Source organism: Drosophila kikkawai, chromosome X (genome assembly GCF_030179895.1).
Source record: "Drosophila kikkawai strain 14028-0561.14 chromosome X, DkikHiC1v2, whole genome shotgun sequence".
Taxonomy (NCBI): domain Eukaryota; kingdom Metazoa; phylum Arthropoda; class Insecta; order Diptera; family Drosophilidae; genus Drosophila; species Drosophila kikkawai.
The window spans coordinates 20,456,288-20,470,111 of NC_091733.1; the positions used below are offsets into that span (position 1 = coordinate 20,456,288).

Below are 13,824 nucleotides of genomic sequence, written 5' to 3' on the forward strand. Positions count from 1 at the left end.
TACAGGGTATGCCTAACTGCTCTTCGATATGTCCCTGTCTTTCTTTACGATTTTGGTGTTGGTTTGCTTTTTTCCAGCTTTTATTGTTATTATTAAACAAGCTGTTGCCTGGTCATAGTTATTGTTCTTTTGCTGTTGCGGGACGGAGGTGGAGGTTGCAAAGTTTACGCAAAAGCATAAAAGAACGAGTCCAGTAACAGAGACACACATAAAAAATTTGAAAAAAATGAAATAAATTGCGGCGCGCGCCTTTTTTAATAACGTTTATCAGCTGACCAGTGCGAGTGCTAGTGGGTTCGTTGGGTGTATAGTTTCGGATAAAATAAATGGATTCATTTATTTATTTATTATATTTTATATACATATGTATTTACATATCTAAAGGTGTATGTATATATTTATTTATTTATTTATTTTTAACTCTAAATACCTTAAGGAAAAAATATTTCTTAACAAATATATATATGTATACATATATAAATATGATAATAATAATAAAATCAATACAATTAGTCCTAATATCTTAGCCGTGGCTGCATGTGGGTGGAGTGGTGCCTGTTCAGTCACTTTGACATGTCGCTAGTGACAATAGCAACAAATAACAAATAATAACAGCGGCAACGGTAACAAACAACAAACACTACCCCCACTTGCAACCATTATGCGCGTTAACTGAACCTTTAGTAGTACGAATTAAAAACAATTATTGTTTGGCTTTGGCTTTTGCATTAATTAAATAAAAAATCACACAAAACGAAAGTGAATTTCAGGAATTGTTGGAGCTAGAAAATATTACACTCTTGGCTCGACACTGAACGCAATTATGTATGGGTTTCTTTAATTTTTATGTGCCGCTTTGCAATCTTTTATTTATACTAGTTTAGTCAGTTTTAGTCAGAATATTGCAATATATCTTATAAATTATAGATTCTTGATACGCATCACAACCGAGTCGATCTAGACATGTCTATCTGTCCGTTTCTACACAGTTTTAAAGCTTTTTGAATGAACTTATGTCTTAATGATCCAATTGCAAACTGCAAGGGTATAAAAATGTCGGCTTTTTGAAATTAGCTTCCTTTTGTATTTATTTGTTGTATTTAATTTTAACCATATTTATAAGAATCAAATCAAACCCTCGTTTGGCTTGCAATAGTATTTTATTATTTCGGTTACTTTTGCTTTTGATAATTCGAACAAGATTTTTGCAATAACCTTATTATTTTATTTGCTAAGTTTCTTTCAGTGCACAAAAAGCACCAAGTTAGATACAGCGAAAAGGGGCGAGTGTTTTCAATGTTGAAGATCAGAGCGTGGGATCTTTTTGTTTTGTTCGTTGTTTGCTTTAGCATTGTTTGCCATTTGTTTTATGCTAACTTAAATGCTAACTAAATGCTAGCAATTAAATGTTAATGTTAATGTTAATGCTGCCACAGCAGCTGCTGTCTGCTGCTGATGTTGCTGCTGCTTTTACACTTTTCTGCACTTTCCGTCTCCAAATTGAAAGGGAAATTGAAACTGAAACTGAAACAGTGACGAAGACGGGGCAGCAACAACAAGAAGAACAGCTGAAACTGTTTCTTAGCGTTTTGCATATGGCAAAAATGCAATTGTTGTTGCCATTTGTTTTTGTTGTGCCTTTAATGTTTATTTAACACGCATTGGAAACACAGTGTATGTATGCTTGTTATTATTATTATTACTAATATTTTTTTATTCCAAACACCCACGCTCATAAGCAGCAACAACTACAGTGGCGTGTGCGTGGATTAATATTGAATTTTACAATTGGTTTCTTTTAAGGTAATCAATTTTTTTAAATATAAAACTAAAATAAAGAAAGAAAATTTGCAAGGCCAATAAACCCATTAGGGAACATTGTTTTCATTAGTTTTAACTATTATTTTTTAAATATATATTTTTGTATTCAAACTGATAAATTCCACTGTGCGAACTTTTTCAAGTTCATTATAAATAAAACGTAAATATTATTAAATTGTGTGCAAACCCAGAGCGCATTGCACGTGCTAGCTTTGCATGTATGTGTGCGTGCGTAGGGGCGCGTGTGCGCGTGGGTGTGAGTGAGCGATGGGCGAGTGTATTGAACTCTTGCTGCATTTTTTTTTCACAATTTTTCGCCGTGTTTTCTTGCATTTATTTATATATTTCTGCACTGTTGTTACAATTGTTTCGAGTGTCGAAATGCGATCGAATTTATGGATTTAAAAGGGAAGCTGACATCGAAAACCACTCTTCTTCGGCACGGCAGCTGACACCTTTGCTCTTTTGACCCTTTGCTTGCCCTAAACCTCTTTCTCTTCTCGAGGCGGTCAACTGAAACGCCGAAAGTTGTTGCTCATCTCTTCCCGACAATGCACTGTGAGAAAAACCATAGCCAATTGCAATTGAGGGTGGGTAGAAATAGAAATAATCATATAATTATTTATTTAAAATGTTTTAAAGTACTGTACGTATATATGTGTGTTTATATGTATAGCCACTTTTGGAATTTAGGCAGCTTCCTATTTTATATATGTATGTATGTTTATACATATTTCTGCATGATTCCAGCAATGTAATATGAAAAATAAAATACTTTGGAAACTTTTTATATATTAGATGGACACTCTGAAGACATTTTTATCTATTCATACCCAAAGCTGTTTAGATTACAAATTTCCCTCAGTGAGTTGATGTTAATTTGAATGTTTGCTGATTGCCGATGACGCACCCCGAAAAGGCGCAAAGGTGAAAATGTGAAAAGGGACCGGGAAAGAAGAGACCCGATCGTCTCCGACTTCCGTTTTGGGCAAAGTTTGAGGTTAAGGTTGAGGAACTGCCCAGGAAGTGTCCGCACGGGGGTTAATGGAGTAGATGTGACTGTGCACTTGGACATGCATATGTATGTGGATGGTATGATGAAATCATCTCCCCCCGCAAATATATACATACAAACATTCATACCATACATATGCATGTTAGAGCGGGAGGAAAATGGTGCGGCCTAGAGAGAAGGCAACAAACTGGTGACCAATGGCAACGGGATTTACCAAAATCCGAAATGCATCCAAACACATATGTACATATGAATGTATATGTATGTTTATCTGTGTGTGTGTGCGGGTGCTGTGTACAGTGGAGTCCAACATGGGACATTGTTCAGCACGATCTAAACGCTAATTGTAATATTTATGAAACTGATGAAATGGCAACAACCTTATCTTTGTTATAAACATTTATTGATTTCTCTTCTAGTGACAATCATTTTTAGCCTATTCATTCAAAGCTCTTATAATGCGTTGCATGATATAAATTCGTAATTTTGAAAGACATTTAGACTTTATATTGAATCAGTACATGGCTCAGATATTCATAAATGTATAGAAATCTCTGAAACAGAAAGCAGTATTTCAAAAAACTCTACAGATATTAAAACCATTTTTTTTATTTTTAAATATGTAGATAAATTAAGCTTACTTTTCTTTACGTTACGTAACTTTTTTGTAAGTATCTTTAAAGATTGGTTAATAAGTTAGTGATTTAAAAACATTACTTCAAGGGGAATTAATAAAGAAATTAAATATAAGATAACACACATTTTTTAAGGTTTATCTAGAAATGAAAAACATTTTTTGCAAATTGATTTGTAAATTAATAAATGTACATAGAAAATCAACTGGTTTACCCTGAAAGTCACTTTTACCAAGCATTTAAAAAATCTCAAATCTTAGTGTCTTTGAACCTAAGAAATTTAGATTTTTATTATTTTTAACTTAATGCATTTACATACATACATACATGAATTTTTATAAACTTAATTGGAGTCTAAACCTAAAATATTATTTATCAAGTTTTGTTTTTAATATTTTCATTATGACAAAGGCAAAATTTTTGGCCTTGGGTTTAGTACATAAAAAATCATTAACACATTTAAATAATATCGAAGCCCTTAAAAATCTTGAAGTTTTTAAAATAAAGTATACAGATATTTTAAATTTGTTTAAGTGACCCTTAAAAATTATTTATATATATAAAATATTTAAGGAATCAATTATTAAATTAAGTATTAATAAAACAATATGTTTTTGGTTTTAAAAATCGGTGCACACGATAACTCAAAATCTACTGAACCAATCGGTTTGAAATTTGGAACATAACTTATTTACGTAATTCCACAGGTATTTACGTCGAGTTTTTTTTTTAATTTTTAAATGTAAAAATCGGGGTTTTGACTTTCAATTTTTATAAAAAATCGGAGAAATTTTTTAAAAATAAAAACGCCAAGTGAGTAAATATCCTTTAACGTTAGAGGTATAATTTTTTTAGATCGGATGATTCTGTGGACAGTTAGGATGTACACCGCAAACCAAATCTTTTTGGAGGTGACTCTGGAGGTTCCCTATAACTCCTCTACCTCTAAATATTTTTCAATACAAAAATTAACAAAAATTGTTCAAATGTTGTGTTATTATGTACATATATGGTATTTACGTGGGCATTTTATTATTATATTATATTATATTATATTATTAATAAAACAATATGTTTTTGGTTTTATTTTTCTTGGCAAAAAACTAGGATAGTTAAGGAACTTAAAATTGAAGCCGAACAAGCCGCAAAAGGAAAACCAGGAGGAGGATGAGAAATAAGAAGCAGAAGTCTTCTGCTGCGTCAACGCCTTCTCTGCCCTGCTCTGCTCTTCTCCTGCAAGATGAGAGAGGAGAAAAGCAGATATATTTCCCACTCGCTCTGGCGCACACGCACATGCGTGCGCCCCACCGAATGCCAATGTGTGTGTAATCCTATTTGCGCCCAAAAATAAAACGACATAAAGGCAAGAAGGAAAAATCCAACAAGAAGCAGAAGCTGCCATTGCGTCGACTTCGCTGCCGGCGTCTCGAGTTAGGCGAGCCGCACGCGGACTCTCTCTGCAGTTTTATCTAACCCACACCAAGGAGGGAAAGCACGCACACCAAGGCACACATCTGCCAGAGCAGAGCAGAGCAGATACTGCGCTCGCAGCAGCGACGGAGGCAGAGGCAGTTTCTGCCTGAGAGTCGGTATTCGTTCAGATGGTGGTGGTGGTGGTGACTACAAAAGATACGACTCGTACTCGGATTCAGGTATCGTCCAGCGCTCAGCGTTCAGTTCACTTCAGTTCAGTTTGGGTAGCGAATCGGAGACGTTCTGAGCAACTGCGTCTGGCCCGACCGACTAATATTCATCCTGCGCGAACGGTAAACGGTTGCGCTGCGGCTGCGCTCAGAACTCTCGTGCGCGTCAACGCGAAAGCATCTGCGGCGCCTCCTAAAAAGTATTTTTTTTAAGTTGCAATTTGGATAACCACGACGACAGCACAACACCAATTTTTTTCAAGTCTGGCAATACTATTAGCCATTGATTTGGATTTGTGAACTCATTGCATGTGCGTTGCAAGACGGGCGAAGTGCTCGATTTTGGCAAATGTTATTTTTTTAACTTTTTTGTGTGCCTAACAAGTGAAGTGAAGTGTTTGCAAGCAACGAAGAGACCGGGAACAATGCTCGCGACACAGCAACAACAACAACCGCAGCCCGGCAGTGGCAGCAGCACCAGCAAAAATAACGTAGCCGCCGCCACCCACACCAACACAGACGTAGTAGAGATGGAGCGGAAACGGAGAGAGTCCACAACGTCAGAATCTTCTCTCGAGCATCTCGACCTCGGGCGAACGCCAAAGAAGCTCGGCGGCAGCGCCGGTGCCGTGCAGTCGACATCGACGCCGCACGAGGTGGCTGCAACGTCGCGCAAGCGCAAGTTGCGCCAGCTCCAGCAGCAGCACCACCACCAGCAAAGTCGGGATCTCCTCAGCGATGAGGACGAGGACGAGGAGGAGGCACGTCCCCTCAATCGGCACAAACAGCGACGCGGCGCCACCGCCGCCCAGGGATCCTCTTCCGCCTCCATTGTGGTGGACTACTCCGCCGGCGATGCCAGTTCGCTGCGCAAGAAGTTCCGTCTCAATCGTTCGGCGGCCAGTCTCTCGGAGTCGGGATTCGTGGATGCCAGCAGCACGGCCCACAGCGGCTTTCTGGTCAACAACAGCAGCAGCGCCAGCACAAGCCTGGCAGTGCCTTCTGCCCCCACATCCGCCGCTGGTGGAGCAGCTGCCTCCGCCTCAAGTAGCAGCACCAGCACTAGCAGCAACAGCAGCAGCATCGGCGGCGGTTCCGGCGGCTCCTCGCCACAGGGCCTGTGCCTCTCTAGCGGTGAGTCTGGCATCGGTGCAGGCGACGAGCACATGAAATACCTGTGCCCCATCTGCGAGGTGGTCTCCGCCACGCCGCACGAGTTCACCAATCACATCCGATGTCACAACTATGCCAACGGGGACACGGAGAACTTCACCTGCCGCATCTGTTCCAAGGTAAGTAATGCAATTAAAGAGATCCCAACGGGGCTTGGTTTGTTTTCTTTTTATTTTATTTTATTTTTGAGTTGATCTTATAAAAATTTGAATAAAATAAAGCTAAAAAGATATTGTAAAATATTATATATTACTTACAATTTATGTAGTAAATATAGTCCCTGCAAAGGTTAGGATAGAAAGGCAATTATATACATTGTATTACACTGGTCAACAAGAACCGGAATATACTTTTCCGAAGGTTTTTGGTGCGCTTAACACGAATCTACAAATTTTCTATACGTCAGATTTTAAAAATATTTGGGCATAAAAGTAAAGAATGAATACTGTTTTGGGTACTTTTGAGGTGCTGTGACTGCAATGAGTTTTATTTTTCTAAGCAATCGTTACGACATCTTGAAGAACTGTTCTTGTCCTTAGTAACTAGTTTTCTTAAATATGAAAAAAATTATTATTGGATACATATCGTCTCTTAAATTTATATTGATATATTTCTAAGTGTGGCGGATTTCAGAATATATTTCAAATTTTATAAATTAATTAATAGTAAATTAATAAATAATCTTTTTTTTTATTTGACAAAACTATTATTGGATAGATATCGTCTCTTGAATTTATATAGATATTTTTACATATATTTTTAAGTGTGGATTTTAGAAATAATTTCAAAATTTACAAATGAATTAATAAATAGTTTCTTTTTTATATAAAAAAAATTATTATTGAATAAATATTGCGTCTTAAATGTATATAGATATTTTTCCATAGATATTTATGAGTGTGGCGGATTTTAGAATTTATTTTAAATTTTAAAAATTGTTTTTGAAGGTCAAGAACAGTGCTTTATTATTTAAGAAAATCGTATTAATGTTACATAAACACAAAAGTACCTTTAAACATTATTTTTCTCTCTCAAAAACCTAATGTTTAGATAGTTTACTAAAACCGGATACAAGTTCAGCACATGAAAATCTTTCGAGAAGGATACATGTCGTTATTGGTTGTGCGATTTTTTAAAATTAAATATAAATTGAAAGTCTAATTTTTAAACAGAAAGGTGTATCTTAGGGCTGATTGGTTGCTTTTCCCTTGTTAGCTTCCTCTATTTAAGTACCCTTTCTTGGAATAGACAGGTGTCCTGGCTTGGCATGGGGATCTCTTAATCGCTTTTCTTCTCTCACTCAATTACTCACCTGTGCTCCACCTTTCTCTCTCTCCCTCTCTCTATCAATTGCTCGAAAACAGGTGTTATCTTCGGCCTCATCCCTGGACAGGCACGTGCTGGTGCATACGGGCGAGCGGCCGTTCAACTGTCGGTACTGCCACCTGACCTTCACCACCAACGGCAATATGCACCGCCACATGCGCACTCATAAGCAGCACCAGACGGCGCAGTCCCAGTCCCAGTCCCAGTCCCATACGCAAGCCCAATCCCAGCAGCAGCGCCGTCAACAGCAGCAGCAGCAAACTCATCCCGCCCAACAGCAGCAGCAACAACAGCAGCAACAGCAAACGCTGGTCAGCTCCATGCCAGTGCGGGCGGAGAGCTATGAAAGCGACGCTAGTTGTTCCACTGATGTGTCCAGCGGTAATAGTCGCAGTCGCAGCAGTAGCTCCCTCCACAACAACAACAACTCCCACAAGGCTCATAACAACAACAGGAACAGCAAGCTTGAGCTGGAGGAGATGCAGGAGCAGGAGCTGGAGGATGACAAGCAGCAGCTTCAGCGTCGTTTGAAGACTACCATCAACAACAATGTCATCGGTGAAGAGAACCATGCCGAGGAGGATATGCATGGTGAGGAGGACGCCGACGATGCCGACGATGTGGCCATGCTCACAAGCACACCCGATGTTGCCACCCTGCTGGCAGGAGCCAGTGCCTCCGGTGCTGCATCCCGTTCGCCCTCGCCCTCGCCACCCGGCTCGCCCGGTCTGCTTCTAAGTTGTCCCGCCTGCGGAGCCTCCGATTTCGAGACGCTGCCTGCCCTGTGCGCCCATTTGGATGCCCGGCATTCGGATATACCGGCCAAGTGCCGGGACTGTGAGGTGATATTTGCCAGCCATCGCCAGCTGCAGGCGCACTGCTGCAGGGGACCTTCCTTGGGAGCGGGACTGCCGCCTATGCTTGGCGCCAGCAGTTCGCCTCTGCACGCCGACGAGGATGCCGAAGACGAGGAGGAGGCGGATCACGAAGACGACGAGGAAATGGAGCACAAGCGCGACGACTTCTTCCACAAGCTATACCTCAAGGGAACATCAGCAGCGGGAGGAAACGGTGGCGGCGGCATCATCTCCCACCCACCGTCACCAATTAAGCACGAGCCGGCGGACAGCAAGGATCTGGCCGATATACAGAGCATCCTGAACATGACCAGTTCCAGCTGCACCAGCAGCTTCCTGCGCAACTTCGAGCAGTCTGTCAACACGCCCAGCTCCAGCCAATACAGCTTGGATGGGCGCGATCAGGAGGAGGAGGCCCAGGATGCCTTCACCTCTGAGTTCCGCCGGATGAAGCTGCGCGGTGAGTTCCCCTGCAAGCTCTGCACCGCCGTTTTCCCGAATCTGCGCGCTCTCAAGGGCCACAACCGCGTGCACCTCGGAGCGGTTGGACCCGCGGGACCCTTCCGGTGCAACATGTGTCCTTACGCCGTCTGCGACAAGGCGGCGTTAGTACGGCACATGCGCACCCACAACGGTGACCGTCCGTACGAGTGCGCCGTCTGCAACTACGCCTTCACCACCAAGGCCAACTGCGAGCGCCACCTGAGGAATCGGCACGGCAAGACCAGTCGCGAGGAGGTAAAGCGCGCCATTGTCTACCATCCCGCGGAGGACGCCGGCTGCGAGGATAGCAAGTCGCGGCTGGGTGAGGATCTGGCCGACATGAGCTTCCGCTCAATAAGTCCGACGCCGCCGCCACCGTTGCCGCCAGTTGGTGAGAACAGCAGCTCCCAGCTAAAGCACATGCTCATGGGCGAGCAGCAGCATCACTCCCAGACCCATCCCCATCATAATCATCATCATCCGGTGGCGCCAGCTCAGCCGCCACTAAAGATTCAGGTGAAGAGCCTGGACCAGCTGGTTGACAAGAAACCAGCGACAGTCCAACAGCCGGAGAAGAGCTCCGCCTTGGACTTTAGCATGGATGTGTTGGATCTCAGTAAGAAGCCAACGGGTGCAGCGACGACCCCCACGCCCACACCCACGCCCTCGCTCACGCCGGCGCCCCTTGGTGCGGCTGCAGTGGCTGCTCCGGCTGCCGATCTGGCCGCCGCTTTGGAGCAGCAACAGTTGCTCCTGGCACAGCAGCAGCTCTTCGGCGGTGCCAGCGACGCTGCCTCCCAGTATATGCAGCAGCTGTTCCGCAGCCTGGTGTTCCAGTCGCAGACGCCGGGCTTCTCCTTCTTCCCGTTCATGGCGCCACCGCCGCCGGAGGTGAGCCAGGAGAAGGTGCCTCTGGTTAGTCCGCCATCGCGGATGAACCCACTGCCCGTGGGCGTGGGCGTTGGTGTGCCAGTGCCGCCCGGCGGACCGGTCAAAATGGTTATCAAAAACGGCGTCCTCATGCCGAAGCAAAAGCAGCGTCGCTACCGCACCGAACGTCCCTTCGCCTGCGAGCACTGCTCCGCCCGGTTCACGCTGCGCTCCAACATGGAGCGACACGTGAAGCAACAGCATCCGCAGTTCTATGCCCAGCGACAGCGCAGCGGTCACCATGTGATGAGGGGCAGGGGCGCCTCGAATGCCGCTGCTGCTGCTGCTGCCGCTGCCGCTGCAGCGGCTGCTATTGGTCCGGCGGGGGGATCGTCCCATCATCATGCCCACGCCCACAGCCACAACCATGGCCATGGACATGGGCATGCTCCGATATCGGAGCAGGTGAAGTACGCCATTTTGGCGCAGCAGCTGAAGGCGCACAAGAACACCGATCTGCTGCAGCAGGCCTTGGCTCACGGCTCCAGCAGTGTGGCAGGCAATCCCCTTCTGCACTTCGGCTACCCACTGGGTCCCGCGCCCGGTGCTCCGCATGTGAGCGGTCAGGGAAACGGCCAGACGCCCATGGCCATGGACGACGATGAGCCCAAGCTGGTCATCGATGAGGATGAGAACGAGCACGACCATGAGGTGGAGCCGGAAGATGTGGATGACTACGAGGACGAGGAAGATGAGGAGGAGGACGAGCCGGAGGATGAGCCGGAGGTGATTCTGGACGAGCCCTATGTTGCCGCGGGCGTCGAGAAGGAGGAGGCGCCGGAGGAGGAGCAGCTTCCCAAGCCCCTGGAGCAGCAAAGCTCGATGTCAAAGTCCAGCCCCAGCCAGAACGAGGCTGCCCAAAAGATGGCGGAGACCATCTTGGAGCAGGCCATCAAGGCTGGCAAGCAGCCATCTGCAACGACTCCGCCGTCCGTCGCGGCATCCTCTGTCCAGGAAGAGAATCCCCCAACTGCCGTAACACCACCGGCTGCCATGCAGGAGCCCAGCAGTAATCCCAGCAGCCTGAAGACCATGATAGCCCAGGCCGAGTCCGTCGGCAAGTCGCTGAAGGAGGTGGCTAGTTCGCCGTTCAAGGACGAATCCCAGGACCTGGTGCCGGTGGCCAAGCTGGTGGACAACGCCACCAGCCAAAACATGAGCTTCAACAGCTACTTCCGACCCAGCGATGTGGCCAATCACATGGAGCAAAGCGACGAGGAGGGCCTGGTGGCCTCCGGCAGTGCCAGCGAGAGCAACAACAGCGGCACGGAGGACGTCACCAGCTCCAGTTCGAGCAGCGAGCCGAAGAAGAAGTCCGCCTACAGCCTGGCCCCGAATCGCGTCTCCTGCCCATACTGCCAGCGCATGTTCCCGTGGAGCAGCTCCCTGCGCCGCCACATCCTCACCCACACCGGTCAGAAGCCCTTCAAGTGCTCCCACTGCCCACTGCTCTTCACCACCAAGAGCAACTGCGATCGCCATCTGCTGCGCAAGCACGGCAACGTCGAGTCCGCCATGTCGGTCTATGTGCCCACCGAGGATGTGAGCGAGCCCATTCCGGTGCCCAAGTCTGTGGAGGAGATCGAGCTGGAGGAGCAGCGTCGCCGCCAGGAGGCGGAGCGGGAAAGGGAGCGCGAACTAGAGCGCGAGCGGGAGCTTGAGCGCGAGCGTGAGCTGGAGCGGGAGCGCGAACTGGAGAAGGAAAAGGAGCACGAACGTCAGCAGCTCATTCATAAGCTGGCCGCCCAGATGAGTGCCGCCGCGGCAGCTGCCGCTGCCGCTGCTGCTGTCTCGTGTGCCTCGCCGGGCAATGGGTCATCTGCCGGAGCCGGAGGCGATCTTTCGGCCGGCGGTGATCTGCCCTACAAGTGCCACCTGTGCGAGGGCTCCTTTGCCGAGCGCCTGCAATGCCTGGAGCACATCAAGCAGACCCATGCCCACGAGTTCGCCCTGCTCCTCGCCAAGGGGGCGATCGAGAATGAGTCGTTGCACTCCGCCGACTCATTGAATCCCCAGCAGCAGTCACAACAACATCAGCACTCGGACGACGAGGCCACCAATGGCCTGGGACGTGGCAAGTATCCGGATTATAGCAACCGAAAGGTGATCTGCGCCTTTTGTGTGCGCCGCTTCTGGTCCACCGAGGATCTTCGGCGCCACATGCGCACCCATTCCGGCGAACGTCCCTTCCAGTGCGACATCTGCCTGCGCAAGTTCACCCTCAAGCACAGCATGCTGCGCCACATGAAGAAGCATAGTGGACGGGCCCATAATGGGGATACGCCCGGCTCCGATTGCTCCGACGATGAGCAGGCGATGAGCAGTCCGCCCGGGACACCAGCCCCCTCTCCCATGCCCCTCCCCTCCAGCACCAACAACAACAACAGCTGCCAGAATAATAATAACAACAACAACAACAATAATAGCAATAATAATAACAATAACAACAACAAGCTGGGCCTGAAGCTGCCCAAGCTGCACGAGCTGCTGGACAAGGCGAACGAGTGGCGAGCGAGCCGGCTGGGCGAGCACAAGGAGAACCTGGGCGAGGCAACGCCCTCGGGAGCGGCGGCAGCTGGTTCGGATCTGATTGGGAACCTTCTGGGGATCAGCGATCAGGGCATACTCAACAAGTTGCTGTCCTCCGCCGATGAGGCGGCCAAGCTCCTGGGCGTGGAAAACAAGTGAGGAGCAAGGAGTCAATATCAAGAGCCATATATCCTGGGGAAGGACGCGAGCGAGACGCAGACGAAGCAGTTTTACCGCCTTACTTATGTATACCAAAGCTTAAATTTCAGTAATGTGTAGTCTTAAAAAAAAAAAACAAAAACGAAACCAAGTTTTTAAACATTCCCATTTTTTTTTTGTAGACCTTGATTTATGCCAACCTTTATTTTAAGCGGTTCAACCAAAACAAACAACTTAAAAGCTAATCAAAATCCTTAGAGACAAACCAATACACATTTTTTTTACCAACTTTTTTTTTCTAGCCTTAATACAAAATATATTTAATTTACAACTACATAGGGTTAAGTAGCTTAAAAACAAAAGACAAAGCATTAAGTACGAAAAATACAACGAACATTTTGCATCATGACAACAAGAACAACAAAGACTTGACACCAAACACAAAAATAGAGAAAAAAACACACGGCTAAAATAGAAAATACAAAATAAAATAAAAATAATATGTACATTAAAAATAGTGGACTTGAGAAACCGCAGCGTGGCTTAAACTTTATAATTTAAGAAAAAGGAAAACACAAGCAAGTGTTTAGTCAAGAGGAAAGACAAGTATTTTGTAAGCTCTCTAGACTCTAGGCCTTTCTTGTTTAGGATCTTATATATTTAACGAAACTCATTCACGGCACCCACAAACCTACCACATATTCCACACACATTAAATATTATAGCTATTTAAATATACAGCATACAAGAGCATAATTACAATTTAGTGGACTTCTTACAGCAATAACCAAAGCATTTCGCGTATGTAGCGTTGTTTAAGCTAAAAATAAACGGAAAATAAACGAAATTAAATTTAACTAACCATTGCATGCCTATACGTACATATAAATATATATTTTATCAAATGTATAAGTAATACTTTTAATGTGAATGCAGGCAGGAGCAGCAACGACAGAAACTACTGAACAAATTAAACTATGTATTTAACGTTTATAAAAATGTACTTAAACGAAAAACAACCCGGCAAAAAGTGTACTTAATTATAGAGACACACGCAACGAAGATGGATTTACAAATTGAATTCAAATAAAAATAACGATGAAAGAACAAGTTAGCTGATGATGATGTCCTTTTCATTTGGGAGACTTCTTATTTCACGATACATTTCGAATATATCTGATTCAGTATTTGCACTTCATATCTGCGAATAACTTTATTTTGATTATTCGCTTTATAAATTTGAAATTCAAATT

General features: G+C 45.2%; 1 protein-coding gene across 1 annotated transcript; it reads left to right on the forward strand.

Moving 5' to 3' along the window:
* The first annotated feature begins 5,125 nt into the window (after window positions 1-5,125).
* Window positions 5,126-13,685, forward strand: peb (pebbled). The gene is made up of 2 exons (XM_017180926.3): window positions 5,126-6,406; window positions 7,652-13,685. The coding sequence occupies exons 1-2, from the start codon at window positions 5,540-5,542 to the stop codon at window positions 12,569-12,571; spliced, it is 5,787 nt and encodes a 1,928-aa protein (XP_017036415.2). The 5' UTR covers window positions 5,126-5,539; the 3' UTR covers window positions 12,572-13,685.
* Window positions 13,686-13,824: the final 139 nt, after the last annotated feature.